This window comes from Astatotilapia calliptera, chromosome 16 (assembly GCF_964374335.1).
Source record: "Astatotilapia calliptera chromosome 16, fAstCal68.1, whole genome shotgun sequence".
Lineage (NCBI taxonomy): Eukaryota > Metazoa > Chordata > Actinopteri > Cichliformes > Cichlidae > Astatotilapia > Astatotilapia calliptera.
The window spans coordinates 22,682,508-22,698,600 of record NC_137437.1 but is presented as its reverse complement, the minus strand read 5'-3'; the positions used below and the strand labels follow the sequence as shown (position 1 = coordinate 22,698,600).

General features: G+C 37.1%; 1 protein-coding gene across 20 annotated transcripts in view; it reads left to right on the top strand.

Moving 5' to 3' along the window:
* The first annotated feature begins 92 nt into the window (after window positions 1-92).
* LOC145420915 (uncharacterized) overlaps window positions 93-16,093 on the top strand; it is a 103,270-nt gene continuing 87,269 nt past the window's right edge. Inside the window, exons 1-5 of one of the 20 annotated variants that reach the window (XR_013902138.1) lie at window positions 134-422; window positions 4,547-4,623; window positions 9,875-9,935; window positions 10,738-10,895; window positions 11,356-11,643. Coding sequence is in view for 4 of the 20 variants with exons in the window: in XM_080290330.1 (XP_080146456.1) it covers window positions 4,611-4,623; window positions 9,875-9,935 (74 nt within the window). In the remaining 16 variants the exon portion in view is untranslated. Of the gene's footprint in view, window positions 423-460; window positions 1,021-1,387; window positions 1,436-4,546; window positions 4,624-9,874; window positions 9,936-10,737; window positions 10,896-11,355; window positions 13,965-16,093 lie in introns of those variants that run through there. The other 19 variants (XR_013902144.1, XM_080290330.1, XR_013902146.1 and 16 more) reach the window with 19 other exon arrangements.

The following is a 16,093-nucleotide window of genomic DNA, read 5'->3' as shown; positions in this document are numbered from 1 at the left end:
AAGGACAAGACAAATTCAGCACAGTAATAATTAGTATTTTTAATGTTAAAATAATTTTATAAGACAGTAGGTTTACATACCTCTGATGAATTACCTCTTTTTGGTTCCAAAGACATATATGGGGTACTACCAAAAGTCTGACCTGCATAGGCGCATCTGCTCAGTGTCCTCCTCAGTCATGCCGATCACATAATTGCTGCTGAGGACTAATGAGGGAACATAGCTGTCTGTAGTTTTTAGTGTGGACACAAAACGGCCAACAAAAAGCCAAGTTTAAAACCAGCCCACCGAGACTTTAAAGCGACAGCCACACCAAAGAAACATGCACTGCACAGGCGGAAATGGAGGCTATGCTACAAACGTGACTGTTCATCACTGCCTTCGTTACCTGTTGAAGTTCATGGTCTGACTGCTGGGCTGGGGTCAGTAATCACGGAGCTTTAATATCATTCTGGATTTTAGGTTACTTTTGAGTCAGCGTGCAAAGTTGTGTTGGCAGTGTAATTGTTATGATGATTTCTGATATGAGGTTCAGTTCTACGGTGGTGTGATAGCAGGGTGTGCACAGGTCAAGTGCCACTATGACCCTCCAGAAAATAACGAGGACAGGGGATGATCGTTCAGCTCTTTAATGGCAGATTTAGCGTGGGTGTGGGTATGTGTGTGGGTGGTTCAGTCTTATGGACACACACTCTCATTGAACCCACATAAACTGCTCCCGAGCATAACTTGTGATTCACACTGCCTCCATGAACACCATTTTTCATCCCAGTCAAATCATTACTCACAAAACGGCCGTGCCCTCTAGTGGCGAGGCAGAAAACTGCATCACAGTCCTGCCTTCAGAACAGTAATGGTGACCCCATCCTGAACACAGAAACTAAAATCAGCACGTTATAGGGTGCAAAATTTTAATTTTAATTTTTTTTTCTATTTGCATCCCTTAGAGAAGTGAAGAAACTTACAACGGAAGTAATGTCATACTTCCAGAGATGGGAGGTAACGAAGTAGATTTTTCAGGTATCTGTACTTTACTTGAGCATTACCGACAAGTCTTTACTTTTACTCCCTACATTTTTAAACACATATCTGTACTTTCTACTCCTTACCTTTTAAAGCCGAGTTGTTAGTTTAAGTTCAACAGTATCATTCGTAGGGCAGTTAAAGGAGGCCGGAAGGAGTGCAGGTGTCCAAGTTGTGTTTGTGCTACTAGCATCTAGCTAGCTCTACAGAAGATTGGGGACGCATGAGGGGAGTTTTAAATTAGGAGATACTGTAATTTCAAATGTAACGTTTCTGTCTGCTCAAGAAACACCAGCAAACTGTTTGTGTGCAGTTTCTCGCACATTGTGTTGCTAGCTAAAATTCCAGCTGCTGTATTTCCCAGGGCCAGAAAGAAAAGAGCTGGAGAGGAAGAGAGGGGTTGTATTTAATGGTAAGGGCTACTCAGTCAAACGTGAATTAAATCTGCAGATTAAAATTTTAAATATTTTTACAGACTTTTTTCAATTTTCATATATTTGATTTGTATACCATGTGTTTTGATAAATTATGTATGTTTATTTTGTCAAAAGTCCTGCAAAACAAACTATACTAACTTTATTATTCAGTGTTGCATGAAAACATTGGGTAGTTTTTTTTCCAAAAAAACAAAACAAAACAGGTTAGTTTGCAATACTGTGGTGAATTCAGAGTAAAGCTCTGTGTTGGATTGATACACAGTGGCTGTGGTGCTGAAGGTCGGATTTTAGTTACATCAAGTGTAGCAGAGATAAATTTGCATTTACGCTGATGATGCTTCTATTAATTAACTGAATTGCAACTTTATACCAACTGTGTATTATCTAGCATAAAGATAGTATAAACAATATAGTGTCAGTGTAGGGGATGGATATCAGTCAAGATGGCTCATGAAACTGCTTACATATTGTTGAAATTAGCTTTGTAAATCCACAACGAGCAGCAGGTCAGTTGATCACAGCATGTACACTAAGAAAACCTGTTGAAGCTCACATTAGAAATTACTGTGAGTTGTGATTCTTTTCCCTATGCTGAGGCATCCAACTGTAGCCCCTGACTGTACAAACTTTCCTGTTTAGTTGTGGAGGCAGAGTCACCCTTTACAACACAGGCAACAAAAAATAGCTGTTTTTAAAAATAAAAAAACCTCTTTCACCATATGAGTCCTACATAACAGATCGAAGCTTTCATGAGAATTAGAATTTAGATTGAAATAATATTTTCCTTTCCATGTACTAATATTGTTTTATATTATATTACTATAGCACAAGTTCAGTTACTTTTTTACAAAAAGTTATTAGAACTGTCCTTCAAAGAGCTACTTTTTACTTTCCTACTGTTAGTACATTTCAGAGCCTGTACTTTTTTTTTTGTACTTAAGTAAATAAGTTGCTTCAATAGTTCAGTATTTAATTGAGTATTTTTAAACACAGGTATCTGTAGTTCTAATTAAGTAAAAAAAAAAGTCTGTACTCTTGCCACCGTTGCTGGAAAGTAGTAGTAGAAGTAAATTCAAGGACAGCTAGCAAAAGTCCCTCATTTTTATTTTTATTTTTCACTCTCCACAAGTAAAATTTTTGGACAGTTTAAACCAAACAGCAGGCCAGATATTTGTAAAATGACTCCAAATTGCTCCAAAAGGCACCACAAGCACGATGGCAGTGAAGAGGTCCATTTCACCATTTAACAGAGGGCTAGCAGACTCTAGAACAGCTATAACTAATTCCAGTTAACAGATGGAGTTAAAGTTCACCCAGCTATCCACACGTGTCAGAACCATTCTTTGAAGAGGTGGTGCACACGCTTTTTAATCCTGTGAAGTTGCATATCTAAGTGGCCCTTAGAAACTTGTAAGAATTAAGTGGATCTTTCAAGAAAAGCACTAATGACTGACTCATTATTTAACAGTTTTTCAGTGAATCATTTCTGAAGAATAATTTTAGCCACTTCTCAGAAATCACATTCACTTTCATTACTTTCCCAATTATGTTGTGCTGGCATTGTAACTTTTGGCTGGACTCCATTTTATGAAAAATTAATGTTTTAAATGAAAGAAGTACCACATCTTTAAACTGCCTTAGAGTTGATGGAAGGTTTAGGCGTGTTGGTGAGGTATACAAACTTTTACATTAGAGACCAGAATTTGGAAACCGATAGTCTGTGGTCAAATCCACATTGATGTAGTTAACAAAACGATTGTGGTTTCGAGTAAGTCTAAATAAAAGCTTCTTTCAACTCACAGGGTAACAAACCAAGCTAGGATATTTTGTTTGCTTTAACCAGTGCTGTCAGTACCCAAACAAAGTCATACAAAAAGTAAATGATTTACTGTTAGCCCTGTGATAGACTGGTAACCTGTCCAGGATGTACCCACATGTGTTTTTGTGTGTCTCTGCATGTGCATAAGCTGCTAGAATATTCCAAAATGACCAGGTCATTACAGTAAAACATTAAATGATGGTGTTCAAAAGAAGCATTAACATGAATGGATGATTATGTGTGGACCTGTCTTCTTTAATAACCACATTAAAATAGAAATAATTCGCATTCTAGCTCATTAACATTACCTGTCCACACTTTAATTTGAATTTCTTTAATATTCTGGTCAAACTCCAATGGCTAATTGGACTGCTTTAAGTTGAACTTAATTTAACAGTCTGCTAGCTTATCTTAAGTAGGCCTTTAGGCATTTTTAGTCATTTTTTTACAAGCAGAATGTGAGACTAATTTACATTTACTTACGAAACAAAATGAGTTCTTTGTGTTAGTTTCTATTTCTGTCCTCTTTGCTTTCCATCTATCCAATGTTGCTGCTCTGTCTCAGTGAGAAGGACTAATGTCAAGGTGACTTTGGGGAGAAAAGTACAAAATGAAACTCACAAAACGTTCAATATTTGCAAGATGACACATTTTATATAGCTTCTGCAGCTGCATTTAATTTAGAGTTATTAGACCTAATGGTATGAGTGAAGGTTTTTTTTTTTTTTGTCAATTTTTAATTATTGATACTGATTATTGAGGTAATGACTGCTTTATTAGTTGAGTTAATTACATGTGTTGTGGCTGAAATACAGCCCAAACCAAAATGAAGCCCTACAGTAATTTTAGTTATAAAATAATCTTGTATCCAATAGCTGCGATGTTATACTAAATGTAGAACAGTTTAGACAGCGGTTTATGTAAGCAGCAGGCTGTTTAATAGTTTCAAATATACCATCTGGTTTTATTTTTATTATTATTAGTAGTAATAGTAGTATTTTGTTATTATTATTGTTATTATTATTATTATTATTTGGCCAGCATGAAGTGAAATTGGTGTTAAATTACCCTTAACCTGTCCCATAATAATTTAATATAGAACGCTTGATGAATGATATATTTTGAACAATGTAAAGAAACATTTAAGGTAGGTTGTTTGTAAAACTACAACTTTCCTGATTAACTGAGTCTTTAACAAACTTTAATTGTAGGTAAAGATGGACAGGCTTTTAAGATCATACATTTCTGTTTATACTTATTCCTGCAGCATCCGTCCATCCATTCTTGGCAGGGGAGTCTGAGCCTATTAACCACCAATTAAGGCCGTACCCATGATAACCTCTGGTAAGAAAAATTCTATTTTCTTTATGAGCTGTAGTGACTCTTGAAATTGACACTGACCAGAAGCAGAGAATGTTTGCTTTCAAAGTAAAAGTTTCACCTTTACTTTGAAGGTGGACATTCTCCTTTTCTTTTGTGTTTTCAGTACTGCTTGGTAAGTTTTGTGTCAGTTTGCAGGAAGTCAGTGTCATTTATACAAGCTACTGGTGACCGCAGCAACAGGCTAGTGACCAAACCAACTGCAGTTTTATCAGCTTGTGTATACAATGAGATTTTCGGTACAGCACCATATACCTCTTTGCAAGCAATGGCTAGTGAGTGCCGTCATTCTTGTTACTGATCATTCTCTAGGCCTGTGAATGGGACTTTAGTACTCACTGTCAGAGCAACTGCAAGTAATTGTTGTACAAATCTTTCCTTTGTTATCCATGGTAGCTTGATGGTTACAGATTGGGTCTCTGAGCCTATTTTTTGTTTACATTGAGTAAAGCACTACAGTGATCCTTGACCAACTTCAAAAAATTGCTGATTGGCTTTCTCACATTTCTGTGAGGCGCTTTGACATTTGTAGTGCATTAGGGTTTGAATTAGGGCAGGGAAATATGGCCAAAAATATTTATCACGATATATACTTGAACGTTTGCGATAACGATATAATTGACGCAAGACAAAATACTTTACAACTCCACAACTTTATTAGTGCAAAAGAACCCCATCAATGTATTTTCACTTAAACAGGTATATAAAAAAATTAACAGTACAAGTGCAAATTCCTTGCTGACAGTTTAACCAAAAGGTATTTCCAATGGAATTTGGATATGTCGGCCAATTTCCACTGGAAATACCTTTTGGTTAAACTTTGGTCATCCGTTTCATTCAACGATCCGCTTTCGCCCTCCTCATTCTCCGTCGCCGCCATGCTTTTTCCGCCATGTGCGTATGAAAACAAAGGCACTGCGCATGCGTGTTTACCCATATTCTATCGCGATATTTCATTTTCTTATCATTGCCTAACATTATACTGGTATTACCGTGAACGGTATGATATGGCCCAGCCCTAGTTTGAATTATAAGTTGGCGATTCCAAAACATTAGCTCTGACCATTCTTTGATAGAACGATTTGTTATTATGCAGATTTCTGACATTTTCCTTCAAAGTTTCTTAGTTTAATCACAATTTACTGTTAGTCAATAACTGCGAGCTGTTCTGGCCCATGTGGATACAGGAGAACAGGCTCTCACCACCATGTTTTTCAAATGCAAAAAGATTTTTATTGCTGGAAAACAATCTCCTGTATCTCATATTTCTACATATGTGTATTTACCCTGGGTTCATTTGTCTTCCTAGATTATTATTATCTTTGTACCTATAATGTATGATAAAGGTGAATGTGATAGATTCAGAAGAAGATTCATAATGTATTAAAAAAATAATAAGTACTAAGAATACTGTAGGCTCTACTACTATTGTGATGAATATGCCTGAATGGAATTTAAACATTTAAGCTTTTAAAACAAAAGAAAACAAAACCCCACAACTCCTAAATGGTATCTGCAAGCTGCCAGAATATGTTGGCTAGATATGCACTGTTAATGAAAAATGTACTCTTTAAAATTGCATTTATAGTGCAGCTGCCTTGTACTAGCATGGGCGAAGTCTCGGTTTTGTCCACTAGATGTCAGGAAGCGCCCAGATTTCAGAATGAACTTCCCAGCATCCTACTCTCAGAGCACTATTACATCTAAACTTCAGCGTAAACAACTGCTTTCTACCTCAAAATAAACTGTTAAATCTCATCATAGTTCAATTAAAATGTCCACAGGTACTTTTTTAAATTCAAGTTTCACTGCACATAAACACAAAACATTATGTGAAAAAAAAAAAATACACAAACACAGATTTATTTTTATTTATAAAAAAAAATGACAAAAGTAGTCCTCAGTCAAAATCAAATCCTCTTGTTTTGGACTCTTGAAAGACTCACACAATATCCACCTAAAGAGGGAGACATTACATTATAAATCAACATACTGGCTCTGTGTCTTAGTTCACATCTCTGTATATATCATGAAAAGCATGAACTTTTTGAACCAATTCAGTCTTACTAAAATAAAAAAACTCCTAATATTGGTTTTATCTATAGAACACTCGACTTTAGCCTTTTGAAGCAGCTTTAAATTTTCCTTTGCATTTTCTTTTCTTGTCAGTGTTTCGCCATACGCAGTATATACCAAGAGTCATGTGTGAATATAGTCAGAAGATGGCAATGGTGTCAGGTTATTGCTTGGCACTCGGTGTTGGTGGGCTGGACAGGCATCTGCTCCGCACTGAGAAGGGCTCCTTTCTGCCTGCTGGAGATCTTGTACTGGCTGCTTGAGTCAGCCCTAAGCCGCTCTCCCCACGCAGAGCTCCCTTCACCAGCGTTCACCTAAATCTGTCACACAGATTTGACACTGCGTCACTTGGAGCGCACTCTGAAATGACATGTATATAATGTGGAATATTGTGCACATTTACAGCCTGGACTTCCCTTAGAGCAACGGTTTTCTTGTTTGCTTTTTTCCCCTTCCCAAAGCCCTCGTTTTTTTGTTTTTTCTCGTATAAATATTTTAACATTTTTTAAATAGTAAAAGAGTTTGTGATTTCTTTAACCTTCAGGCCTGGTCAGTGTTTAAAGTTTGGGAAATTATGAAATTATTATTTAACTGATATTTGCTTTGGTTATGGTTATAAAAACCCCCATTTAAATTTAAAAGAAATTGTTTTACATTAGGAAGTGTGGTGGATTTAAAGCTCTGTTCATTTGTAGTCAGTGGACACTTTTACCAGTTGTCTTCAAATGTTACTGTGAAACATTTGAAATGCACAGGCCATTAACCTAACAACACAAATCAGCTCACATCACACTCTTAGGCATTGATATGAAAAAAATATTATTAATTATTAAACTGAAATATTAATGGAACAAAATAATAGAAAAGGAAAAAAATGTTCATATTCAGTGTTTGTGTTACATCTGCTTCCTTTTAAGTGCACATGTGTAGAATGTGTGTTTTCTATTTAATTACAGTCTTTGTTAAAATAATATATATATATCTTTTTTTCTAATGACATCAGTTTCCCATCAACAATGTGTATTTACACACTAATCCCCAATGGCATTTTCAAACTTTTGCAGCAGTCTTATCCTAATGTATTTTCTATACAAACAAAGCACTGTGGTTATTCTGTCGTATATATCTTACTCAGAAAGCTCATGCCTGGAGAAAGTTCTGTATTAGGAACAAAGAGAAGACAGAGTGAGTGCTCATCACCCTGGGTTCGTCTCTTTTCTTTATATGGCTTTCGGGCTGCTGCTTTTTTCTGGAGTATTCTGGTAGCGACTGGCCTTGGTGGCCAGTAAGAAGGATTTTCTCTCCCCAGCTTCTGCGGCTTTGTCGGTTTGCACTGCACAAAGTGTCTCAAAACTGGGTTGTGGTTTAGGGCTCTCAAGACATAAAGGTTTAAAAATAAGTAATGGACTATTTCAGAATGTACTGTGTATTTAAAATGTTGTTTTTCTAGAGATGTCTGAGCTAAATGTATGGATTGCAGGTTTTAAGTGTGATGTTTGCATCTCTAGCAGCAGACCTAGGAGGATCCTTAGGATTCCCTTATGTTGTTAGAAATAAAGACTCATGGCTATTTGAGAATCTCCAGCCTTTTGAAAAGAAAATAGAGGTTATAAATCTGCTAAACATGTTTCTCTTCCTAGTGTATTTTATTTATTTATTAATTTGTTTTTGCGGAATTTTAAATTTAACTTAGCCAACTCTGGGATAATATCAAGCTGCATTTTGCTTGTTTTTGCACTGACGACTTAACGACTTGAGACGTTGTTTGGACATGACATATGCAGGTACGCAAATGGAATCAAATGCTTTTTAAATGCATTTTTCAAAACTTGGATTTCAAAGTTTTGAAACGCTTTCTCAAGTCAAAGGAAGACTAAACAAACTTTTTGGCCTATAAATAATAATGCAGGGGATGCTTATTTTCTCACACAGGTGTTTAGAGATCCTCTCTCTGATAAATCATGATTTGTAAACTTTACCATAGACAGCAGTGACAGGTTTCCTTTGATAATGTAGAAAAATGGGGAAAGAGAAGGCTGGGCTTAAGTAGAGCTGTGATTTAGAGCAGAGAGATGCAGCATCTCTCCTTTCCAGTGGAGGCCCTCCTGGGTTTGATTTAATTCTCTCCTTGCACTATTAAAAAGGCCTTCCACTCTCTTCACTGCATGCACCTTGCTGTCATAACTGGCACAAAATCATTAATCAATGCCGCTTGTAGGCAGTGCAACTAAGGCCTTTCACAGTGTATATTTTTCCATTATTGATTGTGTGTGTAATGCATGAAGAAGTACAAAGATGGGTGTCCTCCTGTGTTGGAATGACCATATTAGGCCAGGAGATGAGGGAACCTTTTTCTACATCAACTACAAATTCATAAAGCAATCATCATTCCAGCTGGGAAGAAAACTTCTTGTTCTCAAAATGTTTTTTTCTTCTTCTTCGTGTTGTTTTTATGGACTGAACTTAACAATGATCCTGTGCTGGAAGTATGACGAGTAGTTATTTGGTGCAATAAAACTGAAAGGCTGTGAATGTCAGTGTCCCCCTTTGTTGTTTAATTTATTTTCTTTTCAAAGTGAAGGGAGGTGTCCTTGCTGTGAGAGTTAGTCATTGATGTGGCTATAGTTAGTCCGTGCCCTGCTGCGACTGTCTGTTGGAGATGCTACTTCCTCTTTCCTGCTCGTTCATAGCTTCCTTTGCCCGGGATGATCGCTTTGCTTCGTGCGTTTGGCTGCATTTTGTACGGGGTTTAGTAAACTTGATCAAGAACAAAAGATGTAAGAGTGAAGCGAGTTGAGTCTCTTTGCTCTGGGGTAAAGCAAAGTCAGGTAACCTTCACAACAAAGCAAAGCACTCTTGAGATTCACATACTGTTAGGAGGTTTTAGCTGTCTATGTGTGTGTTCTATTATGTGTCTTTTATTGCTGAATAAAGCATGTTTACTCTCAAAATCACTGTAAACTGTACTTGGATTACATGCTGCATTTTAATTTTTACTTATGATCATTTTTGTCATACCCCATGGGATTAAAGGTACACAAACACACAAAAGGACTGTAGCGTGAGTAAAATCAATGTCCTGATATTGTTTTTGTCATGCATGGAATTTCTCTGATCAGAAATAATTTTCTCTGTGTAGATACCAGCAAAGGGGTGTCACTCCACCTATGGTGCCACTGCTTCTCTAATCCAACACTAAGGTACTAAAACACAGCCTGAGTAAATAAAAAGAAAACATAATGGAAGAAACGTACAACAACGTGGTTTGAAAAACATACATAATATTTTACTAATGCAAAAACTTTCCTTACACAGTCCACATAACAACAAAACGTATCTTTTGCTTAGTCAATCAGTTACATCTTAAATAGGAAGAAAATGTCCCAGGAACTCAAATAATTCAAGTTAGTAGGATTTATAAGGAAAATTAAGCTTACAGTTCTTAATCTGTTTAAGTACTTGGGACATTTGGGTGTGCGATGTATTAATAATATACTTTATAATGGTATTAACATTCTAATAGTTAGTGGTAATATTCATTATTCTTGGTAGACAGGCAAGATCAACGTTCTGTTCTGTAATGTCAGAGTCTGAGGCAACTTGGTATCAGAAGTTGGATCATTTCATGCATAACAACCGTACTCACTGGATTTTGCTGCATAATGTTGCTGTAAATTCTCATTATGAGCTACACAATTACATTGAAGTTTATGTCAAAATAAAGAAATGCACCAGAAAAGAGAGGCAACATGATTGCTAGATATTAATCTTATCTTTTAACAAGCTCTATTTGTTATATTTAGAGCTTTAATGATACTAAATTGTTTTATCAACAACTAACTAATGGGCTTATCAGCAATTGACAAACCCTCTTCTCAATAAGCTTATGGTAAATGGAAAGAATCTATTACCAGCTCAGAGCCCTTTATCTCAGCTGTCTTAAATATTGATGCTTACAGTAATTTGTCCCCATTTTCTATTGATTTCTTGTTTTGCTTTCAGGTTATGCTGTAAACAGGGTAAATAATGACAGATTTGAGCAGCGCTCGCTCCAGAGATGATCCAGAAGTAGCTGGCCGCGGTGCAGACATTATTTTCTCATCAGCTGAAGTTTATGCGAGGTGGCCCTCACAGTCACTGTGGCTTTCACTGGAGGCTAGGTTAGTTGTGGCATCTCTCAGAAATAGATCCGGCATGTTGTCAATGCTGCAGGAAGCCTGGCTGAAACCTGAAGATGCTGAGCAGAGCTGGCAGGGGATGTGTTGGCGTGATAATTGTAATTATAAGTCAGAGGAAAAGAGGTGTGGCTTTTGCAGCAGTTTGATGAGTTCAAAGAAACAAGCCCCGGCATGAAGAGGAAATCATGAGTCAGAAGTACAGAGAAATGTTTGCAGGATTTCACAAAGGCAGTAAGCGGGCTTGCAATTATGTTTATCAGCTAAAGAGCAGTGTTTTCATCAGTATTATTTGAGGTTACTAGGAAAAACTTTCTTCACCCTCCCACATATCCTCCTATTACAGCACATCTGTAACATTTTTAAGCATGCATATTCTAAGACCATGAAAGAATTATTCAACATGAAAATTGGAAAGGTTCAGATTTCCCTGTTTATTTTGCAGATCTGTGCCCAACGCCGTGATGTCTTTCCTGGGTTTTATCTCTTCTATATCGCAGTCTGGAATGCATTGCTAAGCCCGGCCACCAAGGGCTAGCATATAGCTGTCTCTGCAGGCTTTGTACAGGATGAAGAAGTCATAATCCTCAAACAGACTTAAATTCCTCCAGAAAGGCTCTTGATCCTGAATCCACTCATTTTCTTCAAACAACTCAGCCCAAAAGAGAAGGGATATTTGGGCATGGCTGAAATCCTTGATTGAAATCTGCTACAAGTGGGCACAGATACACATGTGGGTCGATACACATGCACACAAATAAGCCTAACACGCATAAATACATATGCACATACACCTCCCCAAACGTCCCTTGCTGTCGGTGAGAGCCTAGGCTGTTGAGAGGGCCTCTCTGAGCCCTTATTAAAAGGTAAACTTCTCTAAGGCCAGGGAATCATGTCAATCACAGGTTGTGTTTTCGCACCGAGCCCAAAGGCTGCTCTCTCCACCCTGTCAGACGCTGTTATCACCCTCAAAGCCATATCAGAATGCTGTTTGTTCTGCGCTTTAGTTTCACCCACACGGCGGATTCAAAAAGGTACAGGTCTATTTGATAGTGTATATTTCATTGCCGGAGAGAGACTGTGTTTGTCTTGCTGTGTTTGTCAGCTCATATTTGAGCTGAGGGTTCCTATTAAAACTAAACACCATATCAGAGGAATATTGCCACCGCTAGGTTCTTTTAAATCGCATATTGAGCCCATGGAGTGTGGAAGCAATTTAGTTGTAGCATAGTTTATAAGTGTGTCTGTGCTTGTGATGTTTCTATTTACTCTTGATTCTAATTTATTTACACACAGCAGCCTCTCGCTGCATTTTTCATATACTGTTATAATTACTTTCGTTATATTGTCACTTCCAGTTCTCTAAAAATATTACCTTGTTTGCATTTTCACTTATTTAATAAATCCCTTAGAGAGTCATGGCTATTTTCATTAAGCAGGATTGATCAAGTCCTCAAGGCAGCATCAGCTAACAGTTAAAAACTTCATGGGCTTTCACCGCTATACTTCACTTGCAGTGTGCTGTGCATTAGTGCTGGGCAGAAATTGACATCACAGTAATTTTTAAAGGTTCTGGCAGTTTCAGTGTGTCACAATACTGTTATTATTATTATTGTTACTATTCCTGCAAAAAAGTGGCTTTATAAAGGTTTACAATGGCTCACTAAACACTTGAATGTCATCATAAAAGAAATGAAACATAAATAGCTTAAAATAAAATCACCCAAGAAAACTCATAAATATTCTACCCTGAGTCTTTTATCAAAAAATTAATGTTTGACACAAAGCTTAGCCTTCTGCCTGTTATGCTTTTTTTGGTTAAATGTAATGCCATATAGTGCCACGTCCTCTAGAGCCCAGTTGATACAGAATTTTTACGACCGATACTGATACCGATATTTGGTGATTTTTGAAATCAGATAGTATGAAATATAGGACTATTTTTTTTTTTCTTAACTGATTTTTATAAACAGATTTCTCTTACATTTTTTAAGTGTAGCTGTTTATTTATTCTACCTGCTTCTATTCAGATTAGCTGATTATTGTGTTTGTGGTATTCAAAAACATGTGATGCCAATAGTGAAGTGCCCTCTGGTGGACGAAATATGCAACAACACTGATGGCATTGTTGAGAGACCTTCTCCTTGTTTCTTCTTTACTTTCATTTATTGGCAGTTAAATGCTGATACCAATAGATCAGTAAATGAATATTGGCTGATAATATCGGCACAGATGCAGCATGACCAGAAATGACCCTAGTGTCCCTTGTTGTGTTATTGTGGGTTATTAATTTGAAGTCTGATATCAGTTGTTTTGCAATATGATGAAAAAAGGTGTGCATCTAATACAGGCTGCTCCTGAACGCATGGTGTTCTTGGCGTGAAGTAATTTAATACATTTACACCTCTTGAAACATGAAGGTGTTTTTTTTGTTTGTTTTACTTTTACTATAGCAGCATTTGAAGAAATAATATGCCAGTGCATCAAATATAACCCCCCAGCATTACTGTACACTTTAGATGACTGACAGAGGTTGTATTGAGCCAGTAGGACAGGATGCAAGATTGCAGAGCCACCAATGTTGTCAAGTAGTGTCCTGTTAATTATTGCATGAAAATATGCCTGATAATAATGTTGCTTTATCAACCGTACCAAGTAGCTCCACATTTATTTTTAAAGAAAATTTCAGGTACAGTTAGGTCACTTCTGAGATATTGTTATTGAATACTAATAATAGAAGAGAATAATTATATTTTAGATATTCTTTTTAAATTATGTGCTAAAATATTGTTAATATATATACTAAGGTCGTTTTAATATCTGAGATATTGATTCTTGTACCTAATTCCCTTTTATCTCAATATTAGTCTACAGATTGTGTATGTGTTGTCATATTAGTGTCCTCTAATTACTAAAGTATCAGCTAGCTCCTGCCCATTCTCCTACCAATGGAAACCAAAAGCAAAGCAGAAAGGCTATCCCAGTCATTAGTACGTTTGCTGGACAAACTGTGGGATCTAACACTGTGGGAGGCTAGGGAAATAAAAAGGTACTTACGCTAGTATTGACCTTGTTGCTGGACCTACTGCTGTTTGCTCTGTGGCCAGCTTTCTACAACAGACACGCACACACCCACACATACATTACATGGTTTTGCATGCATGTCAGAGAGCAATACAGTGAGTGATGAAGGATGAAAACGCTACTGGTTTTGCAGTATTGTCAGGCAGTCTTAGCAGCGCTCGTCGTGCATACATTTTGTAACAACAATAACAAGCGGCCAAATTTAAAGAAAGTAATTATAATCGCATGAGCAAACTCAGCTAATTTTTCACTGAAGACACTTTTTAATCCATAAATGCATTTTTAGTTGTTCCTATGGTGCTGGAAAACAAACAAGATAAAAAGAACAAAAAAAAAAAAAAAAGTTAAGGCTGTTCATTAGTACCACAAATGGCAACCTGCTCCTGTCAGTTTGAGAACCCATATCTATAAAGCAGCCCAAGGTTCGTGACGGAACGCCATGTAAACAACTCATCACTGCAACTTCGACTGATTAACATATGATTGCAATTCATCATCTCATGTGCAGCCGGTGACATCTTGCAGTAGCATTTATTCCGTGTTGATACATGCCTTTGGTTCCTTTTTGACAACTCAAAACAAACAGATTGCAAGCTGTCGCTACATTTGCCCAAGATGAATGGGGAAAATGAATCGGTAAATCAGGTGTGTCAGGTGATTAACACAATCATGCCTGAGATCCTTGTGGAATCACTGGAACTTAGTATGTTTGGATAAACACTGACAGTGGAACAGACTGTCTGAACAGTGTGAACAATGTGAACAGTCAACAGTAACTTGCGTCTATAAACTATTATACTGTGAAGCCTTCTGTGCATAACAGGCATTGCCCTGATGGTATTAACATTACCCTGTGGTACTGAAATTTACTGTCTGTGACCAGATAAAATGGTCACCTAGTCACCTTGCTGCTGAAATTAATGACAGCCTGTTGCAATTGACTTTACTGTTACTGAAATAGGCTTATTGGAATCAGTAATAATTATAAACATATAATTTAAAAAATGGCCTAGATACTGCAGTATATAATATTGACATACCATTCATATTGTCAGTATTTGCAAATATACTAATTGGAATTGATTAAAAATTATGAAACTAAGTTTGCATAACTGCTCTCTGTATATCTTTGGTTTTAGTACTTCACTGACAAGTATTGACACCTTTTGATAAATTAACATTGCTCAGCTGATAAGTTTGTGTGTGTTGGACAAGAGAATGATAAAATGCTGTAATTTCTTTCAGAAAATATTAATATCTTATAACAATTTTTGCATAACTGTTGATCCCTGGAACAACTTTTTTCAAATGACTAATTTAACAGACAGAAGTGAATTGGGTTGAAACTACCAAATCCTGTTTATCTTGCACACTTCTGGATTTGGGAATGTGGTGAACAGAGTCACTGGGGACATTCAGCTCTGTTGTGCAGCTGTCATTTGCTAGTAATGGGACGCAGTCACCAAGGAACCCCTTGAGTATGTGTGCTGGGAGAAAACCGACAGAGGCGAAAGAGAGAAAAGAGAGATTCAAACGAGTGAGCAATAGTGAAGGCAATAGAGGAGCATTTGTATGGTCTTCCTTGCCACTGAAGTAGTAAAATGGAAACATATTTCTCCCCTGACAGCTACAGTAGATCTAACCCTCTGAGTTGAGCTGCTTATGATGTTGTGTGGTGTTGAGGTGGACCCCAGGGGTGTCCCAAAGGCTTGTTGTTTCTTGTCAGAGATTAGATTGAACCAGGCGGCTGTGGTTCATACTCATGCCTGAGAGAAGCCAAGGCTCCCTGTCACCGAACACAACCTCTGAGCTTTGCTCTGTAGCACCGAATCTAGATGTATTTCTTATTGTAGAATAAAGTTTGTTATTTTAAAAATAAGCTCCACCTTCTCTGGGGGTTTCCATGCTGCTGAATATTTGCTCACTGCAGCACACTGTACACTGATGCATGACTGGCCACTGGGAATGAAAAAGGGGATTTATTCACATGTTTCTCAGCTGACATTATGTTTATTTCTCACTTCACACATTTTCTTATTTTCCTACAGTTCCACTTTTTACATATTCATTTCATCAGCCCTTAAAAGATCAGATGGAGG